The sequence below is a fragment of the Elephas maximus genome, chromosome 7 (assembly GCF_024166365.1).
Source record: "Elephas maximus indicus isolate mEleMax1 chromosome 7, mEleMax1 primary haplotype, whole genome shotgun sequence".
Lineage (NCBI taxonomy): Eukaryota > Metazoa > Chordata > Mammalia > Proboscidea > Elephantidae > Elephas > Elephas maximus.
This window is the reverse complement of record NC_064825.1, coordinates 8,677,120-8,701,388: the sequence shown is the minus strand read 5'-3', so window position 1 is coordinate 8,701,388 and position 24,269 is coordinate 8,677,120. Positions and strand designations below refer to the sequence as shown.

The window sequence follows — 24,269 nt, the reverse complement described above, 5'->3', positions numbered from 1 at the left end:
TGTATAGATGCCCTTTATTATGTTGAGAAATTTTCCTTCAATTCCTATTTTGCTGAGAGTTTTTATTATGGATGGGTGTTGGACTTTGTCAAATGCCTTTTCTGCATCAATTCATAAGATCATGTGGTTTTTGTCTTTTGTTTTATTTATATGGTGGATTACCTTAATGGTTTTTCTGATATTAAACCAAGCTTGCATACCTGGTATAAATCCCACTTGGTTGTGGTGGATTAATTTTTTAATATGTTGTTGAATTCTATTGGCTAGAATTTCGTTGAGGATTTTTGCATCTATGTTCATGAGAGATATAGGTGTGTAATTTTCTTTTTTTTTTGTGATGTCTTTACCTGATTTTGGTATCAGGGATATGGTGGCTTCATAGAATTAGTTAGGTAGTCTTCCGTCATTTTCTGTGCTTTGAAATAGCTGTAGTAGTGGTAGTGTTAGCTCTTCTCTGAAAGTTTGGTAGAACTCTGCAGTGAAGCCATCCGGGCCAGGGCTTTTTTTTGTTGGGGGTTTTTTGATTACCATATCAATCTCTTTTTTTGTTACGGGTCTGTTTAGTTGTTCTACTTCTGAATGTGTTAGTTTAGGTAGGTTGTGTTTTTCTAGGAATTCATCCATTTCTTCTAGGTTTGGAAATTCATTAGAGTACATTTTTTCATAATAATCTGATATGAGTCTCTTAATTTCAGTTGGGTCTTTAGTGATATGGCCCATCTCATTTCTTATTCAGGTTATTTGTTTCCTTTCCTGTATTTCTTTAGTCAGTCTGGCCAATGGTTTATCAATTTTGTTAATTTTTTCAAAGAACCAGCTTTTGGCTTTGTTAATTCTTTCAATTGTTTTTCTGTTCTCTAATTCATTTAGTTCATCTCTAATTTTTATTATTTGTTTTCTTCTGGTGCCTGATGGATTCTTTTGTTGCTCACTTTCTATTTGTTTAAGTTGTAGGGACAGGTCTCTGATTTTGGCTCTTTCTTCTTTTTGTATGTGTGCATGTATCGATATAAATTGACCTCTGGTCAATGCTTTTGCTGTGTCCCAGAGGTTTTGATAGGAAGTGTTTTCATTCTTGTTGCATTCTATGAATTTATTTATTCCCTCCTTAGTGTCTTCTATAACCCAGTCTTTTCTGAGCAGGGTATTGTTCAGTTTCCAAGTATTTGATTTCTTTTCCCTGATTTTTCTGTTATTGATTTCCTTTTTTATGGCCTTGTGGTCTGAGAAGATGCTTTGTAATATTTCGATGTTTTGGATTCTGCAAAGGTTTGTTTTATGACCTAATATGTGATCTATTCTAGAGAATGTTCCATGTGCACTAGAAAAAAAAGTATACTTTGCAGCTGTTGGGTGGAGTGTTCTGTATAAGTTTATGAGGTCAAGTTGGATGATTGTAGCAGTTAGATCTTCCGTGTCTCCATTGAACTTCTTACTGGAAGTCCTATCCTTCTCCGAAAGCAGTGTGTTGAAGTCTCCTACTATAATTGTGGAGGTGTCTATCTCACTTTTCAGTTCTGTTAAAGTTTGTTTTATGTATCTTGCAGCCCTGTCATTGGGTGCGTAAATATTTAATATGGTTATATCTTCCTGGTAATTTGTCCCTTTAATCATTATTAGTGTCCTTCTTTATCCTTTGTGGTGGATTTAACTTTGAAGTCTATTTTGTCAGAAATTAATATTGCTACTCCTGCTCTTTTTTGATTGTCGTTTGCTTGATATATTTTTTTCCATCCTTTAAGTTTTAGTTTGTTTATGTCTCTAAGTCTAAGGTGTGTCTCTTGTAGGCAGCGTATAGACAGATCGTGTTTCTTTATCCAGTCTGAGACTCTCTGTCTCTTTATTGGTGCATTTAGTCCATTTACGTTCAGCGTAATTATAGATAAGAATGTGTTTAGTGCTGTCATTTTGATGCCTTTTTGTGTATGTTGTTGACAATTTCATTTTCCACTTACTTTTTTGTGCTGAGACGTTTTTCTTTGTAAATTGTGTGTTCCTCATTTTCATAGTAGTCAAATTTATGTTTGATGAGTCATTATGTTTTTCTTGGTTTTTATTTTGAGTTATGGAATTGTTAGACCTCTTAGTGGTTACCTTAATATTTGCCCCTATTTTTCTAAGTTAAAACCTAAGTCGTATCGTCCTTTATCGCCTTGTTTTCCTCTCCATATGGCAGTTCTGTGCCTCCTGTATTCAGTCCCTCTTTTTGATTATTGTGATCTTTTACATAATGACTTCAATGATTCCCTGTTTTGAGCATTTTTTCCTTTTGAAAATAATCAATGTGTTTTTGTGATTTCCTTATTTGAGTTGTTATCAGGATGTTCTGCTCTGTGTCTTTGTGTTGTGTTGTTTTCTGATGTTTTTGATTTTATGACCAAACAATTTCCTTTAGTATTTCTTGTAGCTTTGTTTTGGTTTTTGGAAATTCTCTAAGCTTGTGTTTTTCTGTAAATGTTTTAATTTTACCTTCATATTTGAGAGAGAGTTTTGCTGGATAAATGATCCTTGGCTGGCAGTTTTTCTCCTTTAGCACTCTGTATATGTCATCCCATTGCCTTCTTGACTGCATGGTTTCTGCTGAGTAAAAACAGTAGTCTGAACTTATTCTTATTGATTCTTCTTTTGTAGGAGACCTTTCTTTTATCCCTGGCTGCTTTTAAAATTTTCTCTTCATCTTTGGTTTTGGCAAGTTTGATGATAATATGCCTTGGTGATTTTCTCTTTGAATCAACCTTATATGGGGTTCGATGAGCATCTTGGATAGATATCCTTTCGTTTTCATGATGTCAGGGAAGTTTTCTGCCAACAGATCTTCAGCTATTCTCTCTGTATTTTCTGTTATCCTTCCCTGTTCTGGGACTCCTATCACACACAAGTTTTTCTTCTTGCTAGAGTCCCACAGGATTCTTAGGGTTCTTCATTTTTTTAAATTCTTTTATCTGGTTTTTCGTCAACTATATTGGTGTCAATTGCCTTATCCTCCATCTCCCCCACTCTGCATTCCAATTGCTCGATTCTGCTCCTCTGACCTCCTACTGAGTTGTCTAATTCTGTAATTTTACTGTTAATCTTTTGGATTTCTGAATGCTGTCTCTCTACGGATTCTTGCAGCTTATTAATTTTTCTACTATTTTCTTGAATAATCTTTTTGATTTCTTCCACTGCTTTATCAGTGTGTTCCTTGGCTTTTTCTGCAGTTTGCCTTATTTCATTTCTGAGGTCATCCCTGATGTCTTGAAGCATTCTGTAAATTAGGTTTTTATATTCCGCATCTGGCAATTCCAGGATTGTATCTTCATTGGGAAAGATTTTGATTCTTTAATTTGGGGAGTTGTAGGAGCAATCATGGTCTGCTTCTTTATGTGGTTTGATATCGACTGTTGTCTCCGAGCCATCTATAAGATATTGTAATGATTTGTTTTATATTTGCTCACTGAGTCTGATCTTGTTTAGTTTTCTTTCAATATATGTAGATGGGCTACTAGATTGCGCTGTCTTGATTATTGTAGGCTTTGAATCACTTATGTCCTCTTACCAGCTGGTTTGGGCTGTTACCAGAAGTATAAGCCTAAGAGTCCATTCACTATTCTTGAGTAGAATCTGATTTTGGGTCACCATGTGTGTGAGGTAGACTGTCACCTATTCACTTAGAGGAGTAGTGGTGATAGTTGTGTGCACCAGATTCTAGTAGTAGCAGGGGATCACATTCCAGTGGGGGGCAGGATGGTGACAGGCTTCCCCCAAGTGCCAGTGAGGTAGGTGCATCTCTATTCCTAAAGCACTTTGGTGGGTGGGCTCTGCATCTGTACCTTAGGCACCCAGTGCATGTACCTCTACAGATTGGTAGATGTCACTATCCTCAGACCCCTATGGCAGGAGGTTAGGTGGTTTGGGTGGAGCTTCAGCCCTCAGTTCCCCGTTGTGGGTCAGTGAGAGCTCTGTTGAATACGCAGAGATATCAGACCTGGGAAACTTGTCTTTTCAGGAATCAGCTAAAACAATTACAGTCAGATCACTGTCAGAATTGCCTTTTCATTATAATAGCCACCTTGTTCCCTGTAGGAATGAAAGCCTAAGACTGTGGATCACAAATACTTGGCCGGGGCTGGTTCTGTATTTTTAGTCCAATTTCGGGAGGTCAGGGAAGGGTTCTTCGTCCCTGAGTTTTTTGTAGCTGCTTCTCTCAGGCCAGGAGAATGGGTTAGGAAAAGGCAAAAGAAACAAAGACACCCCCCCCACACACAGAGCACTTCACTCTCTGGCCCAGGAAATACCCAGTGTTAATGAAGCCGCCTGGGAAGGGGAGGGGAGGGATCAGATAGGTAGGAGAGAGTAGCACCGAGGAATATAGGCAAAGTTACTTATTTTGCTTGGGATGACTGTTTTATCTGAGATTCCCGAAAGGTGCGTCGACTGTGTGCGCTGGCTGGGTAGAGATTGCCCCCGAGGGTCAGGCCCGCGTCCTGTGCTTGCTCTGTCTCAGAAGCCATGGTCAGTTCCTCCACTCACCGTCCAAAGCCCAGTGCCAAGTTTCCCCGGCTGGGACGCCACACTCCCGGCTCCAAAACCAGTTGCTGCCTCCCGGTGACTTCTGCTCCTGTCAGCCGCTTCGCTGCGCTGCCTGCGTGCACTGGCTGGGTTCCCCCCGGGGTCACTTTAGGGGGCTAGGGCTGTGCCCTGTGTTTGCGCTGTCTCAGGATGCTGTGCTCAGCCCTCCAGCACCCAGTCCAAAGCCTGGTGCCAAGGTTTTCTGACTGGGACGCTGGGCTCCAGGCTCCGAAAATAGTCGCTGCTTCCCTGTGGTTGTTCGTTCTCTTGTTAGCCCCGTCAGTGTGTAGCCTGCTTGCGCTGGCTGAGTCTCTGTCACTCAGGTCAACTCTTTAGATCTGTGTTTGATGGTCAGAGTTCGTAGATCGTCATGTATGTGATTGATGCACTTGTTTTTCTGAGTCTTTGTTGCAAGAGAGATCCGAGGTAGCGTCTGCTTAGTCAGCCATCTTGGCCCCGCCGGTCCTCCTGTTCTTTTCTGATTGTTGTTTGCTTGATATATTTTTTTCCATCATTTGAGCTTTAGTTTGTGTCTCTAAGTCTAAGGTGTGTCTCTTGTAGGCAGCACATAGTTGGATTTTTTTTTAATCCATTCTGCCACTCTCTGTCTCTCTATTGGTGCATTTAGTCCATATACAATCAGGGTAATTATGGATAGGTATGAATTTAGTGCCATCATTTTGATGTCTTTTTTTGCGTGTTGTTGGAAGTTTCTTTTTTCCTCTTGTATCTACTGAATAGATTTTGTTTATATATTGTGCTTTCCTCATATTTGTTGTTGTTGATTTTGTTTCTGCTGAGTCTCTATTTTTTCTTGTAATTTAATTTGATGAGTAGGATAGTTTGTTTCCTTTGTGGTTACCTTATACTTAACCCTATTTTTCTAAATTTAAAACTAACTTTTATTTCTTTGTATTGCCTTATCTTCCTCGCTATGTGGAAGGTGTATGATTACATTTCTTAGTTCCTCTTTATTATTTTAATGTTGTTTTCTTTTATATAATAACATTGCTGTTACCCTGTTTGAGAGTTTTTTTTTTTAATAATCTTGCTTTGTTTTTTTTTTTTTATTTCCCTGCCTGGGTTGAATTCTGATTGCTCTGCCCAGTGTTCTAGTCTAGGATTGATACCTGATAGTGTTGATTTTCTACCAAGGAAATCCCTTTAGTATTTTTTTAAGTTTTGGTATGGTTTTTATGAATTCCCTAAACTTGTGTTTTTCTGGAAGTGTCTTAATTTCACCTTATTTAAGTGACAGTTCTGGTGGATATATGTTTCTCGGCAGGCAGTTTTTTTTCCTTCAATTTTTAAATATATTATCCCACTGTCTTCTTTCCTGTATGGTTTCTGCCAAGTGGTCAAGCTTATTCTTATTGACTCTCCTTTGTAGGTGGCTTTTCATTTATCCCTTGCTGCTCTTAAATTCTCTTTATCTTTGGTTTTGGCAAGTTTGATTATAGTATGTCTTGGTGACTTTCTTTTCAGATCTACCTTATGTAGAGTTCAGTGAGCATTTTGGATGGATATCTTCTCATCTTTCATGATATCAGGGAAGTTTTCTGCCAACAAATCTTCAGCAATTCTCTGTGTATTTTCTGTTCTCCCTCCCTGTTCTGGTACTGCAATCACTCGTAGGTTATTTCTCTTGATAAGAGTTCCACATGATTCTTAAGTTTTCTTCATTTTTTTAAATTCTTTTATCTGATTTTTCTTCAAATGTATTAGTCCCAAGTGATTTATCTTCGAGTTCAGAAATTCTGGCTTCTACTTGCTCAATTCTGCCCCTCTGACTTTCTATTGAGTTGTCTACCTCTGTAATTTTATTGTTAATCTTCTGAATTTTTTATTGCTGTCTGTGGATTTTCCCAGCTTATTAAATTTTTCCTTATGTTCCTGAATAATCTTTCTAATTTCTTCAGTTGCTTTTTCTATGTGTTCCTTGGCATGTTCTGCGTATTGCCTCATTACCTTCCTGATGTCTTGAAGGGTTCTGTATATTAAACTTTTGTCTTCTGCATCTGGTAATTCCAGGAATGCACTTTCGTCTAGAAGATCCCTGGATTCTTTGTTTTGAGAGGCTGTTGAGGTGATCATGGTCTGTTTCTTTATGTGACTTGATATTGACTGTTGTCTCTGAGCCGTGTATAAGTTATTGTATTAGTTTATGCTTGCTTTCTGTGTCGTAGCTGCTTGCTTTGTTTTGTTTGGTATGCCCCTGTGGGTTGTTGAGTGAGCTAGCTTGATTATTTCCGCCTTTGGAGCTCTGGTGTCCTGTCTCCAGCTGGCTAGAGCTGTTATCCGGTGTATCATTCTAGGAGGCCATTCAGTTTTCTTGTATGAATTCAGCTCAGGTTTCCAGGGAGCTGATCATCAAGTGTGTGGTACAGGCTCTGTCCTGCAGTCTTAGCGGGGCAGGGGTAATGGGCGTATATACCCGTATCTGATTGCAGCAGGGGGTCATGCTCTGAACGAGGCGGGGGCTGTGAACCGACCTCCGAGGGTCTCTGAGGAAAGCGCATCCCTGTTCCCTAGAGCGTGCAGGTGGGTGGGTTCTGCACAGGGACCACGGGCACCCAGAATTTTTGGTTGTAAGGACTGGGAGGCACCAGTTATCTTTGGACCCCTGTCGCAGGTGGCTGGGTGATCTGAGTGGAGCTTCCATTCCCTAGTTCCCTGATGCGGGTAGGTGAGGACCTTTTTTAATAGGCAAAGCAATGTGAAACATCAAACACCCACCTCTCTACTGAACATGTGAAACTGCTGGAGTCTGCCAACAAGGGCCTATTCTCCCGAAATAGGCCCACACAGGCCCATGCAGAAGGGGAAGGTGCTCAAGGTCCACAGACGATTTATGCCTGGTCAGGAGCCGCTTCTGTCCTGAGCGCCCCTGTTTAGTGGAGCTGGGAAATTATGCTTTTCCCCAATTGCAAATTTTTTCCTTCCCCAAGGCCTGGAGGATGGCTCTAGGTGCTCAGTAGTGCCTATCTCAGGCCCAGGGAATTCAGCCGCTGAAGCCAGCTTGGGGGTGGGAGGTTGTGGCATAATATACGCAAGTACTTGGCTTTTGCCGAGAGTTCTGTTCTTCTCAGGTTCCAGAGGTGTGAGGTAGGCTGTGTGGTTGGCTGCTTCTCCCTGAGGAAACTGCGACCTAACGCTTGTACCAGCTCACCGCTGCCGCCCTTCTGGGAATGGTGCCTGAGGGCTCCCTGTGATTCAGGTTCAGTAACTCCTCTCTGCTTCTGAACGGTCCCTTTTTTCCCCTGCCCCTCAGTTCGTTTTCTAAGCTTGCCTTTGAAGCTCAGGGCTCCCAGCTTGTCAGAAAGATACTCGTTTCACTTGTTTTTTTTGGGTCTTTGTTGTAAAGAGGGCTCTCCGGAAGCATCTGTCTATTCTGTTATCTGGGCTCCGCCTCTTTTTTTTAAATTATAGCTCTCTGTAAATACTACTGATAGCTGAGCCATGTGGTATATTATTATTTTTCCTTTTTGGTATGATTTAACTGCTTTTTTCTATTTGTTTATTTTTCTGTGTACTTATTACTAAGTCAGCCCCAAGCACACCTATAATTGTTAAGATGACTGCAGTTTATAACTACTTGTTCATCTTTTTCCGTATGGATTGGAATGAGGGTAAAATCATTCCTGTTTGATTTCTCATTGTATATGAAGTGAAGCAGTGAGTGAATACATGAGTGAAAAAGAATGAATGTATATTTTTGAAACAATACAAATTTTTAAACATTTTTATTTCTAATATGTCAATAAAAATGTTTTGAGTGATGCAGGGGCCTTCAGATTTTCAGCGTGTATTCTGATATTCTGTCACTAGGGGGCAGTTGCATCTCCGTGATTAAACTTGCCTAGTTTTAGTTGTCTGTCTGGGAAACCCTCATGGTGTAGTGTTTAAGAACTACGGCTGCTAACCAAAAGGTCGGCAGTTCAAATCCACTAGGCGCTGTTTGGAAACCCTGTAGAGCAGTCTACTCTGTCCTTTGGGGTTGCTATGAATTGGAATCAACTTGTCGGCAATGGGCTTAGTGTTTTGTTTGTTTTTTTTTTAGGGAACTATCTCAGATTTTCTTTTTTTCCTTCTGTGTTACCTATTTCATATGTCTGTTTTGAGAGACATCATTCAAATTAGGAGATCCTGATAATATTTATATCAACCTGCTGTTGGTATAATTTATTTCTGACTGTGCTAGATTAATCTTTATTCTAGAAACTTAGATTTTATGTTTTATACATATTTCACATTTTTGTATATAATAGTCTCATGCAGGTATATTCTCTAGATTTTTGTCTGGAGAAGAGGAATGGGTTAGGTGTGGGGATTGGTAGGATGGACAACCTGTCTTGTCAGTATAATAATACTTTACAAAATGATCTTAATCTCAGATACACGTACACACACACACAAGCAACTCTCTTTTCCTGTTGGGGATCCTCAAATTACATGGAAAGAAAGAAGCAATAGTTTGTAGATACCTAACTCTCTTTAAGTGCACGGCAAGAATTTCTGAAGATTTAAGCAAAAGCCTAATGTCATTATTTCTGTAAATAATGTAAAAATAATTCTGGTTAAAAACAGAAAACTCGATCCAGGAGAAGGTTTGATTAATCACCAACCTTGAAATTTGTCAGTAATTGTGCCTTACCAAAAAAGACCAAACCCATTGCCATTGAGTCTATTCTGACTCACAGCGACCCTGTAAAACGGAGTAGAATTGCCCCCTAGGGTTTCCAAGGAGCACCTGGTTGATTCAAACGACCGGCCTTTTTTGGTTAGCAGCCGAACTTGTAACCACTATGCTTTTACAGTTAAAGTGATTTTAAATTACACAAATTTAAAATCATGCAGATTAACACTGTTAAGGAACCCTGGTGGTGCAGTGGGTTAAGCCCTCAGCTGCTAACAGAAGGGTTGGTGGCTCAAACCCGTCAGCTGCTCTGTGCCAGAAAAACGTGGCAGTCTGCTTCCATAAAGACGGACAGCCTCGGACACCCCGTAAGTCAGTGCTGCTCTGTGCCAGAGAAACATGACAGTCTGCTTCCATAAAGACGGACAGCCTCGGAAACCCTGTAAGTCAGTGCTGCTCTGTGCAAGAGAAACGTGGCAGCCTGCTTCCATAAAGACGGACAGCCTTGGACACCCAGTAAGTCAGTGCTGCTCTGTGCCAGAAAAACGTGGCAGCCTGCTTCCATAAAGACGGACAGCCTCGGACACCCCGTAAGTCAGCACCGCTCTGTGCAAGAGAAACGTGGCAGCCTGTTCCCATAAAGACGGACAGCCTCGGACACCCCTTAAGTCAGTGCTGCTCTGTGCAAGAGAAACGTGGCAGTCTGCTTCCATAAAGACGGACAGCCTCGGACACCCCAGAAGTCAGCGCTGCTCTGTGCCAGAGAAATGTGGCAGTCTGCTTCCATAAAGACGGACAGCCTCGGACACCCCAGAAGTCAGTGCTGCTCTGTGCCAGAGAAACGTGGCAATCTGCTTCCATAAAGACGGACAGCCTCGGACACCCGGTAAGTCAGTGCTGCTCTGTGCAAGAGAAACGTGGCAGTCTGCTTCCATAAAGACGGACAGCCTCAGACACCCCAGAAGTCAGTGCTGCTCTGTGCCAGAGAAATGTGGCAGTCTGCTTCCATAAAGACGGACAGCCTCAGACACCCGGTAAGTCAGTGCTGCTCTGTGCAAGAGAAACGTGGCAGTCTGCTTCCATAAAGACGGACAGCCTCAGACACCCCAGAAGTCAGTGCTGCTCTGTGCCAGAGAAATGTGGCAGTCTGCTTCCATAAAGACGGACAGCCTCAGACACCCGGTAAGTCAGTGCTGCTCTGTGCAAGAGAAACGTGGCAGTCTGCTTCCATAAAGACGGACAGCCTCAGACACCCCAGAAGTCAGTGCTGCTCTGTGCCAGAGAAATGTGGCAGTCTGCTTCCATAAAGACGGACAGCCTCAGACACCCGGTAAGTCAGTGCTGCTCTGTGCAAGAGAAACGTGGCAGTCTGCTTCCATAAAGACGGACAGCCTCAGACACCCGGTAAGTCAGTGCTGCTCTGTGCCAGAGAAATGTGGCAGTCTGCTTCCATAAAGACGGACAGCCTCAGACACCCGGTAAGTCAGTGCTGCTCTGTGCAAGAGAAACGTGGCAGCCTGCTTCCATAAAGACGGACAGCCTCGGACACCCCGTAAGTCAGCACCGCTCTGTGCAAGAGAAACGTGGCAGCCTGTTCCCATAAAGACGGACAGCCTCGGACACCCCTTAAGTCAGTGCTGCTCTGTGCAAGAGAAACGTGGCAGTCTGCTTCCATAAAGACGGACAGCCTCGGACACCCCAGAAGTCAGCGCTGCTCTGTGCCAGAGAAATGTGGCAGTCTGCTTCCATAAAGACGGACAGCCTCGGACACCCCAGAAGTCACTGCTGCTCTGTGCCAGAGAAACGTGGCAATCTGCTTCCATAAAGACGGACAGCCTCGGACACCCGGTAAGTCAGTGCTGCTCTGTGCAAGAGAAACGTGGCAGTCTGCTTCCATAAAGACGGACAGCCTCGGACACCCGGTAAGTCAGTGCTGCTCTGTGCCAGAGAAATGTGGCAGTCTGCTTCCATAAAGACGGACAGCCTCGGACACCCCAGAAGTCAGTGCTGCTCTGTGCCAGAGAAACGTGGCAATCTGCTTCCATAAAGACGGACAGCCTCGGACACCCGGTAAGTCAGTGCTGCTCTGTGCAAGAGAAACGTGGCAGTCTGCTTCCATAAAGACGGACAGCCTCAGACACCCCAGAAGTCAGTGCTGCTCTGTGCCAGAGAAATGTGGCAGTCTGCTTCCATAAAGACGGACAGCCTCAGACACCCCAGAAGTCAGTGCTGCTCCGTGCCAGAGAAATGTGGCAGTCTGCTTCCATAAAGACGGACAGCCTTGGACACCCCAGAAGTCAGTGCTGCTCTGTGCCAGAGAAACGTGGCAGTCTGTTTCCATAAAGACGGACAGCCTCGGACACCCGGTAAGTCAGTGCTGCTCTGTGCCAGAGAAACATGACAGTCTGCTTCCATAAAGACGGACAGCCTCGGACACCCCAGAAGTCAGTGCTGCTCTGTGCCAGAGAAACGTGGCAGTCTGCTTCCATAAAGATGGACAGCCTCGGACACCCCAGAAGTCAGTGCTGCTCTGTGCCAGAGAAATGTGGCAGTCTGCTTCCATAAAGACGGACAGCCTCGGACACCCCGTAAGTCAGTGCTGCTCTGTGCCAGAGAAACATGACAGTCTGCTTCCATAAAGACGGACAGCCTCGGACACCCGGTAAGTCAGTGCTGCTCTGTGCAAGAGAAACGTGGCAGTCTGCTTCCATAAGGATGGACAGCCTTGGACACCCCAGAAGTCAGCGCTGCTCTGTGCCAGAGAAATGTGGCAGTCTGCTCCCATAAAGACGGACAGCCTCGGACACCCCAGAAGTCAGTGCTGCTCTGTGCCAGAGAAATGTGGCAGTCTGTTCCCATAAAGACGGACAGCCTCGGACACCCCAGAAGTCAGTGCTGCTCTGTCATACCGGGTCGCTGTGAGTTGGAGTCAACTCAGTGGCAACAGATAATACTATTAAGATTTTTACTCTAGCAAAATCAAAAGTAATGTGGCAACCAAAGGCTTTGTCAAGAATTGTATAATTTCAAGCTGACAGGCTGTGTGAATTGTAGATTCTACTTTGTTACCTGGTGATGTCCATTTAGCTGGTAAACAAATACCTGCTCTCTTTTGTCAGTATCAGGCGAATTGTGCTGTTTATAGACTTCTAAATGTCCAGGTGGTTTTGTTGACTGTGGTGCTGGTATTTTAAATTGTGGATGTAATTTGAATTCATTTTTAAAACTTATAATATTTTGAGCCAGACATCCATTAAGTGCTAATGCTGAAAAACACATCTGAAAATCAGTTATTTGGGAAGAGAAGTTAGATGTAATAAAAGCTAAAAACCCATCATGATAGGTATTACTGTTAATTTAGGAGAAAGCACTCTGAATCATTAGCCAGAGTGCTGACAAAATGGTTAAATGCTTGAATGCTAACCGAAAGAACCCACCTGGCAGCTCCATGGGAGAAAGGCCTGACCATCTGTTCCCGTAAAGGTTACAGCCTAGAAAACCCTATGGGCCAGTTCTGCTCTATCACATAGGGTCACTGTGAGTAGAAAATCAACTTGGCAGTGTGCAACAATAATAACAAGGTATATAAGGTATGAAAATTGTTGTATAACCAAGCAAGGGTGATGGATGGCATGCTGGCACCAAGAGCCAATCTGCTTGTAGCTTTAATGTGCTCCTAAGTCAGATTTTGGTCTGCGCTAAGACATGACATATTTTTGGCTGAAAGGGGAGATAGTGATGGAAGAAGTTTTACTGCAAATGTTTGTTCTATCTCAGTATATTTTAAAACAAAAACATGATAGGAAGATTATGGATTTACGTGCTACAAGAATCTATCTCCCTACTTGACATTTTGTTCATTAGGAAGGGAACTCTTGACTGTCAGGCCTAGCTTTTAACAATGGATTATCTAGTATAACAAAAGTCCAAATGGCAAAAGAAAAAATAAATAAATGGAACTTCATAAAAATTAAAAACTTTTGTTCATCAATAGACCTTTTCACCAAAAAAGTGAAAAGACAGGCTACTGACTGGGAAAATACCTTCGGAAACCACATATCCAACAATAATCTGATGATCAAAATAATGTATAAAACCTGAACAACCTAACAACAAAAAGACAACCCAATCATAAAATAGGCAAAGGACTTGAATAGACATTTCTCCCAAGAGGACATTCAAATAGAGACCAAACACATGAAAAGATGCTCAGCATCATTAGCCATTGTTGTTGTTAGGTGCCATCGAATCGGTTCCGACTCATAGCGACCCTATGCACAACAGAACGAAACACTGCCCAGTCCTGCGCCATCCTCACAATTGTTGTTATGTTTGAGCTCGTTATTGCAGCCACTGTGTCAGTCCAACCTCATTGAGAGTCTTCCTTTTTTCCACTGACCCTGTACTTGGCCAAGCACGATGTCCTTCTCCAGGGACTGATCCCTCCGGACAACACATCCAAAGTATGTAAGATGCAGTCTTACCATCCTTGCTTCTAAGGAGCATTCTGGTTGTACTTCTCCTAAGACAGATTTGTTTGTTGTTTTGGCAGTCCATGGTATATTCAATATTCTTTGCCAACACCACAATTCAAAGTCGTCAACTCTTCTTCAGTCTTCCTTATTCATAGTCCAGCTTTCACATGCATATGATGTGATTGAAAATACCATGGCTTGGGTCAGGCGCACCTTAGCCTTCAGGGTGACATCTTTGCTCTTCAACACTTTGAAGAGGTCCTGTGCAGCAGATTTACCCAATGCAATGTGTCTTTTAATGCCTTAACTGCTGCTTCCATGGCTGTTGACTGTGGATCCAAGTAAAATGAAATGCTTGACAACTTCAGTCTTTTCTCCCTTTATCATGATGTTGCTCATTGGTCTAGTTGTGAGGATTTTTGTTTTCTTTATGTTGAGGTGCAATCCATACTGAAAGCTGTGGTCTCTGATCTTCATTAGTAAGTGCTTCAAGTCCTTTTCACTTTCAGTGAGCAAGGTTGTGTCATCCGTGTAATGCCGGTTGTTAATGAGTCTTCCTCCAATCCTGATGCCCTGTTCTTCTTCATGTAGTCCAGCTTCTCATATTATTTGCTCAGCATACAGATTGAATAGGTATGGTGAAAGAATACAACCCTGACGCACACCTTTCCTGACTTTAAACCAATCAGTATCCCCTCGTTCTGTCCGAAGGACTGCCTCTTGACCTATGTAAAGGTTCCTCATGAGCACAATTAAGTGTTCTGGAATTCCCATTCTTCGCAGTGTTATCCATAATTTGTTATGATCCACACAGTCAAATGCCTCTGCATAGTCAATAAAATACAGGTAAACATTCTTCTTGTATTCTCTGCTTTCAGCCAGGATCCATCTGACATCAGCAGTGATATCCCTGGTTCCATGTCCTCTTCTGAAACAGGCCTGAATTTCTGGTATTTCCCTGTCAATATACTGCTGCAGCCATTTTTGAATGATCTTCAGCAAAATTTTGCTTGTGTGTGATATTAATGATATTGTTCTATAATATAAATAATACATCGTTAGCCATCAGAGAGATGCAGATCAAAACCATAGTGAGATAACCATTTCACTCCCACAAGATGGCTAAGAAAAAAAAAAAAAAAACAGAAAATGACAAATGTCAGTGAGGGTGTGGAAATTTGGAGCCCTTTACCCACTGCTGGTGGGAGTGCAAAATTGTACAGCTGTTGCGGAAAATAGTGTGGCAGTTTCTCAAAAAACTAAAAATAGAACTACCATATGATCCAGCACTTCCGCTCCTACGTATGTATGTACCCAAAAGACTTGAAAGCAGAGACTCAAACAGAGACTTATACATGGATGTTCATTGCAGCACTATTTACGGTGGCCAAAAGGTGGAAACAACCTAAATGCCCATCAACAGGTGAATGTTTGAACAAAATAGACTGTATACATACAAAGGAATACTACTCAGCCAGTAGCAGAAATGAAGTCTTGATACATGCTACAACATGGATAGATCTAGAAGATACTATGCTGACTGAAATAAGTCAACCACAAAAGGATAAATATTATAGGACATTACTTATACAAAAGAACAAGAAAAGACAAATGTGTAGAGAACAAAGCTTAGTGGTTAACAGGAGTGCGAGGGAGGGGAAAAGGGGGGACGTTAATGGTGATGGAAATTTCAAGTTGATTAAGGGTAGGGTTGCATGTACACCTGTAAAAAGTTGAATTGGCGAAATTGTATGATAGATATATTTAAAACAGTGACAAAAAAAAAAAAGCTGCTGAGGCTGCTTATGTACAACCAAAAACTTCATGGGATTTGGTTCCTTGATTTGGAGGTTTAGAGTCATGGTTTCATGGGACAGCCCAGTTAATTGGCCTAATAACATATTTAGTGCTTCTCTTCTACCTCCTAATTCATTGTGTAGTACCTGGGGTCTTGAAAGCTTGCAGGTGGCCATCCAAGGCATGAAAATTGGTCTGTATTCACTTGGAGCAACAGGAGGAGAAGGAGAGTCAGGAATCGGAGGAGGATACGGAATGTGTGGCTAATTGCTTTCACGAACAAGTGCCTTCTTTGCTACGAGACCAGAAGAACTGGATGGTGCCCGACTACCATTACCGAACATTTTAGTCAAAGATTCTGTGGAAGAATTCAAATCAAAAGGGGGAAATGCAGAACAGAATTTCAGATTCTCATCAACTCCAGGAGCTGTGAACCCTTGAAACTGTTGCCCTGAGATAACCTTTAAACCTTAAACCAGAAATACTCCATGAAGTCTTAAACCAAATGGTAGTTTAGCTTACCTAGTAAAAAATGCCTGCCTTCAGCATTATGCTTTTAAGAACTATACATATTTGATCAAAGTGACAACAGCAGCTAGAAAGATTAGATAGGAACCTCAGGAGGCAGTGAATTTATGTTAGTGGGGAGGAACAACTCAGAAAAGGAGGATGAGAATGGTTGGATAACTGGAAGAATGAAATCATTGTCACTAAATGGTACATGTAGAAGCTGTTGAATTAGTGTATGTTTTGCTGTGTATATTCTCCACAACACCAATGACAAAATAACTCCTGAATTATGAGACTTAAAATTTTCAAAATCTTTGAGAATGCATCCGTCATAAAATGTGATCACTTTGTTTACATATGTGAGTGAATGTGTGTGTCTGTATATATAAATACATTTTTTTTCTTGTTCATTTATGTAGCCAGCCACTTATAAAGGCACTAGAAACTGCTAGCAGTGTTGCTCGGGGGCTAGATGTAAGTGTAAATTGCATAACGTTTGCATTTTCAATTCCCATCCGTCTACATATATCATCATTTGTGTTGTTGTTGTATGCTGTTGAGTTGATTCCGACTCCTAGTGACCCTGTATGACAGAGTAGAACTGCCCCAGTGCTTTACTCTTTATGAGGGCAGATCACCAGGTCTTTTCTCCTGTGGAGTGGCTAGGTGGTTTTAAACCCCTGACCATTTGTTTAGCAGCCCAACACTTAACCATTGGACCACCAGGGCTCCTTATCATTATACTAAACCAAAAACCAAGCCAAACCTGTTGCCAGTGATTTGATTCTGACTCATAGCGACCCTATGGGACAGAGTAGAACTGCCCCATAGGGTTTCCCAGGAGCGGCTGGTAGATTGAAACTGCCAGCCTTTTGGTTAGCAGCTGAATGCTTAACCACCGTGCCACCAGGGCTTTGTGTCATTGTATTAGTGTACCCATATTCTGATCAACCACCAGTTTTAGATTGGAGGCTCTGTTGTTATTTTTGTATTCTTTTTCCTTTTATAAGTTACCTCCTGTTGTTTGTTTTGGAAGGTTGTTCCCTCTGTATGTGGTAAGCATAAAAAACAACACTCCCTCTTTGTGAGTAGGTTTCGTGCCTAGAATCCATTTTCTAGTCAGCTACTTGGCATTTTGGTGCCCTGGTGGCACAGTGGTTAAGAGTTACAGCAGCTAACCAAAAGGCCAGCAGTTTGAATCCGCCTGCTCCTTGGAGACTGTGTGGGGCAATCACTTTGTCACATAGGGTCGCTTTGAGTTGGAATTGACTCGAAGGCAATGGGTTATCTGGCATTTGGAATTTGTTTCCCCTTAAAGATGTTATGCGTTTCCATAATGTTATAACCTATTTATTTATCTAACTTAATCATCACCTACGGCTTTAGTTTCTATGAGAAAATGCATTGTAACTTCTAACTCTTGCAACTTCTAATCCCAGATCAAGACTGGCTTTTTAAACTTCTTATACGCACCTCCCTACACACACGTGTGCGCACACATGTGTACACACATATACACATAACGTGCAATATAGGGACTCCTTTCTCTACTTGGTACCCCAGCCTGGTAGTAGGAATATATGTATTTCTGATGCTTGGTGCAGAAGATTTTATGGTGGATAGGAGCTTGGGAATTCTGTGATGCTAAAGTGGAGTTAGAAGATAACATGTAACATGAATGACATCTACTTCATTACTGTCCACAGCCTTTGGGAGTTTGGGCTGTGGGTGTAGTGATTTTGGAAGCTGCAGAGACAGCCATTAAGGATGTGGACTTCCTGTGTCAATGGGATATAGAATTGGTGGTAGGTCCCATATTTTAATAGAAAACAAGCAGACAGTGACAGATTTGGCATTGCTTGTGCAAAATCAGGTGCTGATAAAGGACGTGTACAGAAAACCTACAATTAACATTATACTTAATGGTGAAAGATGGAATGCCTTTCCCCTAAGATCAGGAACAAGACAAGGGTGCCTGCTCTTACCACTCCTAAAACATCATACTCAGAGTCCTAGCCAGTTCATTGCTGGCTAGGGTGGGATGGGGTGGGGTGGAGGGATTAACAGGCATGCAGATCGAAAAGGAAGAAATGAAACAACGTGATTATGAGATGGATAATCACAATCAAATTGTAATCTAGGAATTAAATTCCTAGAACTAATAAGTGAGTGTAACAAGATTGCAGGATACAAGATCAACACACAAAAATCAACTGTATTTTGCTATACTAAAAATGAATAATTGGAAACCAAAATTTCTCTTCAAATAACTTTTATACTACAAAAGTGAAAATTTTGTGTCTGAATCTAGCAAAAATAAGTACAGGATCTATATCCTGAAAATTACAAAATGCTGATGAAAGAAATCAAAGACCTAAGTAGTGAGGGACATAGGGTATTTATGGATTGGAAGATTTAACATAGTAAAGATGTCAGTTCCACCCAAATTGATAAACACATTTAATAAATTCCCATTAAAGTACCAACAGGATTTTTTTTATAGGCAGAGACAACCTGATTCTAAAATTTTTAATGGAAAAGCAAATGAACTACGATAGCTAAAGCAATTAAAAAAAAATTCAAATGTGACTTTAAAAGCCCAATCAATAAAAGAAAAAATTTGTAAATTGAATCTCATAAAAATGAAAAACTTTGTTCTGTCAATGACAGTATTATAAGAATGAAAAGACAAGCTACAGGCTAGAAGAAAATATTTGCAAATCATATATTCGACACAGGACTTGTATCTACCAGAGTATGTAAAGACCTCTCAAAACTCCACAGTGAAGAAACAAACTACCCAATTAAAAAATGAGCAAAAAGACTTAGCCACTTCACCAAATAGAATATAAAGATGATAGATAAGCACATGAAAAGATGTCTAGCATCATTGATCCTTAGGGAAGTGCAAATTCAAACCACAATGGATACCATTACACAGTTTTTAGAAACAGACTCTGGTGTTATCCATACGATGGAATACTTGTCAGCAATAAAAAGGAATGAGCTATGGGTACGCTGCATACGTGCAACAACTTGGATGAATCTCAGAGGCATTATGCTGAGTGGAAGAAGCCATTATATGACATTCCAGAAGAGCAAAGCCATAGTGATGGAGCACAGGTGAGTGGGCGCCACGGGTTAGTGACGGGGAGGGAGTGTGTGACTACAAAGGAACAAAACACAAGGGAACTTTAGGGGGGTGATGAAACTGTTCAGTATCCTGATAGTGGTGGTGATTACCCAAATCTGTACATGTGTTAACATTCATAGAACTGTACGCCAAAAAAGACAAAAAGTCAGGTGCTCATTAATTGAGGACTGCCTGTAACCACAAAACCAGGAGCCTTTAATACATTGGAGGAAATAGCCATCATAAAATGGCACCAATCTTTGAGGTAAAAGAGGAGCAAAACGGAATAACATTTTTTTTTCTTGAGTAGCCTCTTGTTCTTTATGCAGTTTTAGGCTGTCTCTATATACAAATCTTATGTTATTTTTTTAGGAGCCTTTTTTCTCCCTAAATGCCCTTTTCAGGGACATGTTTTCACTATTTGCTAAAAGTCTTCCATTTTTCATAAAACAACAAACTCCAAAAACACTGAGATTGTCTGATTATGAAGTCTGCAGGATTAAATAGATAGATAGGTAGATTTTTTTTTTTTACTGAGTGCAATCCACTGGGTCTTGTAAATCTTTTCTGCAGTTTTTTTTTTTTTTTAGCGGTACTTGTTGTAAACTAGTAGGACCATTATTGGTTTCTCTGATTCTGTATTAGTCATCTCGCACAGGCTGGGTTGATTTCATTCTGAGTCTTAGAGTTTTATTATATTTGAGTTTCTTCCTAGTACAGAGAATAAGAAAAGCATAACGTGTTGACAACTTGTGACAGAAAAAGTCAGAAAGAGGCCATAAGTAGGGATCATGAATGTGGTGCATTTAATTAAAGAATAAATATGGGACTAGAAGGTATACTAGAAACTAGAATGTAGCAACTAGAAGTTAATCTTCAGTGTATAGCCAACATTTGTCAAATTCTTACTAGAATACTCTCTTCAGCTCTGAGCTTGGCAACTTAAAGCAAGATGTGGAAACAATTGGCAAGGTTCCTGAGAAGAGTAATGAAAATTATTAGAGAATAAAAATAAGACCTTTGTGAGAAGGTTAAAAGAATGAAACTTTCCTAGGGAAGAGGGAGCGGGGGAGTTTAAAGCATATGAAAAGCTGGAACGTGGATACTAGTAACTCTTAATTTCAGTTGACCAGGTAGTATAAAAAGGAATGTCCTAAATTTTTCTGCAGGGATTCATTGACATAGGTGTTTTTTTTCTCCTTTCCAAGATAATTGAGACCATATTGTATACACTCTGTTCTTCCCCTGGCTTTTCTGACACTGCACCTTTTTGGTTCTGTCTCTACTTTTTGGCCCATTCTTATTTTCACTTCCCTTGTAGGAGGGATCTCACCTTGGCTCTCTGCTTCTGATCTTTCCCTCTTTCCCTCCTTGTTGAAATCTCATGGCTCTTGCTTCTGTCTTGTTCATTTCAAATACATTTTCCCACACACAGCCACCAGTAAGATCTATCCAAAATAAAATGTGCCATGTCACTTTTCTGCTAATCTTTTATTGGCCTCCCATAACCTTTACAGAGGTTCACAACCATGATCTCTCCAGGAGCTGGATTTGGGGGGCGGGGGGCGGGTATGGTGACAGGTGTCCATGTCATCTCCATGGAAACCCACTGTGGAAGACAGTTACTCACCTGAGCATGCGAGTTACCCACACAGCTTGTCAGAAACAAGGTGGAGAACAGTGGCTTTACAAGTTCAAACTCCTTAACAGAGCATGGAAGACCCACCATGCTCCTTCCCATGTGCCTCTCCAGCGCCATTCCTCACTGTTCCCTGACCCTGCCCCCGTCCCTTCCCACCGAATTGGTCCTACCCTAGATTGTGAGTTTTGTTTTCCCTGCATCTTCCTTTACACGAGGCATCCAGTTCTCAGGATTTGTTTAATCACAAAAAGCTGAAGGGCAATGCGGGCCTTTTAAATTAAGAAAGTTGCTTGAGATTTTTTTAAGGATTGTTTTACTTAGCTTTTAAGGAGGCTGAATTTTTTTATTTTTGTCCCATAGTGTCTGATTTTTGTCCCATATTTGTCATTCTAGTTTGGAGTTTGTCTGGATTGGGTATTGATAAAAAATCGAGACAAGTATATATTTTTTGAATATTAGTGAACAAATCCATTAAGAATTGTAATTCCTCTTTGTGGAATCATAAAATATTAGAGCCAAACAAGACTTTAGAGATCATCTACCTCAATCTCTCTTTGTACAGAGGAGAGGAAAGCAGGCCCTTGAGGCGTACCCAGGACGAAGCAGACAGCTGTGTGTAGGTCCATCTAGAGCCTAGAGCCTTGGCCCCAAGGTCATGTTATACTGTCCTCCTTTCACTGCAGTGGTTTTTCAAACTCAGTTTTTTTTTTTTTTTTTTTAAGCAGTGGAATCCTCCTCACCCTTTTAAGTTAAAATACATACATTCACTTTTTTTGTGTGAAATATTTCAAATCTACACAAAAATAGAAAGTAAGCCACTTCAAATACCAGTTGGGATGTGTGTGCGTGTGTATGTATGTGTGAGTGTATGCATATTTTTAAAATATTTAATAAGGCGATTAGATTATTCGGTGGCAGGAGCTAGTTGTCTTTGCATTGGGAAACTTGGCTGAAGTCATAACTCATCTCTAACTAGCAGCAGAACTATAGTCCATTTATTTAACTTCTTAGGTTTAGTTCCTCATATTTAAAAGAAAGCTGAATTGCTCTAAAATTTCTTAGAACTGCCAACTGATAAAAAATAATTGCCAGCACTTACATGGTGCTTATTAATTACCATTCCTGGTTGCAAGTACATATATTCCATATGTGAAATACCTATTTATAATCCTTGCAACTACCATGTGAGGTTGGTGCAGTTACCATCCCTGTTTTATAGTTGAGGAAACTGAGGCATGAAGGGTAAAGTAGCTCAGTATCACACAGTAGAAGGTAGAGCTGGGATCGAAGCTTGGAGTCTGGCTCCAGAGCCCACGTCCTTAACTCCGGTACTTTGCTGTGTGATTTCTCACTGCTGTAATCCTGCTCCTGCTTTGAATTGACTCTCTTTTCTTTCTTAATGTTTGTTCAGATGGTAAAATATGAGGAACACTTGTTTAAATTATGAGGCAGGAACAAATGGTGTTAAAACAGTCCATTCAGCAGAAAATTAATGTTACCAGTTTTTAATATGCTGTCAGTCAGAATTGATGGCAATGGTTTTTTTTTTTTCACATTTTTATATAGTGTTTATTGGCTAAAAGAGAATCTATATCAAACTGAAGTTATTCCTAGGACTTTACGTTCTTTGAAGTCATATAATGGCTTTTAAAAACTGTTTAAAAAAAACCCCACAATATCTGTTTTTAAAGTAGAATCTAATCCAGAATATGATTGGTCGTAGTTCTACACTGTACTGTGTTGTCACATTGCTCTTGGAATACAGATTTATTTTCTGGACGTCATATTTTAAGGAAAGCCTAACTAGATGAGGGAAGAGATTTAGGACTGGGTTATGTAAGGAAATTTTGAAGGAACTGGGGATGCTCAGCCTTGAGAGGAAGAAGTCTCAAATATAAGAAAGGTTATTGTTAGAAAAAGGATTCGACTCCGTGGAGTAGAGTTGGGTCCGTAAGTAGAAGTTGCAGAGTGACAGATGTGAGCTCAGTAGGGGCCAGATGTGAATTGGCTGGTGTGTTGGCTGACATACGTGCTGTAGATTTGTCAGGAGGGTTTCCTGCGAAGGCTGGGTCACCTTGGGACAGGGCTGTTGCAGAGTGGATTCTGTCATGGTTTCTTGTAGTGTGTGGCTTTTCAGTTCCCTTTTCACAGTGCGTGGCACGTCATAGGCACTCGCCAAGTAACTGTTAAATGAACGACTTTAAAAAATGGAGCAGCAGAAATATTCGTTACCTAAAATCAGTGTGGCTTTAAGTGACATATTTGATTCTGCCCTGATTATAAGAGAGATTGAGAGGGAAGAATACTTTATTTATGAAGTAGTTCATGTTGCTTTCTAGTTCCTCTTGTATACCACATGCTTCATTAATTGTGTTGAGCTCTTTAGGAAAAGGTAAATAACTTGAATAGCTATAAAATAAATTATTACCATTTAAGTTTAAAAATGTACTGGTTTGTATATGCATGCATGTCTCAGATTATGAATTTGTAAGGTCTTTGATATTATTATTATTATTTTTTTTGATATTAGGACTGTATATTTTTGTTTCCCTTTACAGCACCTAGTCCAGAATCTTTTTGAAATAATATGAACAAAGTGCTTTCAAACTGCATATGGGGGATTGTCCCTGGGATTCTCACTGTTATTTAGAAATAAAGTCCTATCATTTATGTATTCCCAAGGCTGGTTCTAAAAAATGAACTTTGGTGAGCTGTGTTTGACTGGGGTTTTACATAGAAGGGAGGATGTTCATTGTTTGTTGCTTTTCTAGGTGCGTGTGAAGGAACCTTGGCTTGCTCTACCTGTCACCTCATCTTTGAAGATCATGTATATGAGAAGTTAGATGCAATCACTGATGAAGAGAATGACATGCTTGATCTGGCGTTTGGACTAACAGACAGGTAAGGTTGTAGGGCTACTTCAGTGGTACTAATAATCTGGGAAGACAGAAGTTAGAGCCGTGGATGTAATAGTGTTTTCCCAGCTTAGGTAACAGTGACACATTTTCAGTACCGGTATATGGCATTTGTCTTTATTTTCTTATTCTTTCTCTTTGTTTCTACCTTTATGAAACCTTTCATAAGAGTAAAAAATTTAATTGGAATTATTGAAACCATAAGTTTTAGATCCTAGTAAATCTTATTTAGTCTGTCCTTACTCTAAGAATTAATGTTTAGCACAATTTAACTTGGGTTGGGATTAAATATAATGCTTTTTACAGAATTCTTGAAGGACAGATTTGATAACTGAACAGAATTAGGGTGAGAAGTTTTATCTACTTGAGAGAACAGAATTCTTAAACTTAATTAGAATATGTTAAATTGAGTAATTCTGTTTATACGTGTATATTAAAGTTACTCTTAAAAGTGGTATAGTTTACAATAGCAAGTGACATCAGGTGATGCCTAATTAAATTATTTTTTAATAATTTAGTCTTTTGGTTGAAATCAAGGAAAGTAGTTAATTTACTGTTTCAAGGGTAAGATGATGAAATTTTTTTAGTTAAAAATTGTAATAATAATAAT

At 40.6% G+C, this 24,269-nt stretch overlaps 1 protein-coding gene across 3 annotated transcripts in view; it reads left to right on the top strand.

Annotated features, from left to right (window-relative positions):
• Positions 1-24,269, top strand: part of FDX1 (ferredoxin 1) — a 52,055-nt gene that overhangs the window by 19,176 nt on the left and 8,610 nt on the right. For all 3 annotated transcript variants that reach the window (XM_049889348.1, XM_049889347.1, XM_049889349.1), the window contains one exon: positions 23,516-23,645. In XM_049889348.1, coding sequence (XP_049745305.1) covers positions 23,516-23,645 — 130 coding nt within the window. The remainder of the gene's footprint in view (positions 1-23,515; positions 23,646-24,269) is intronic.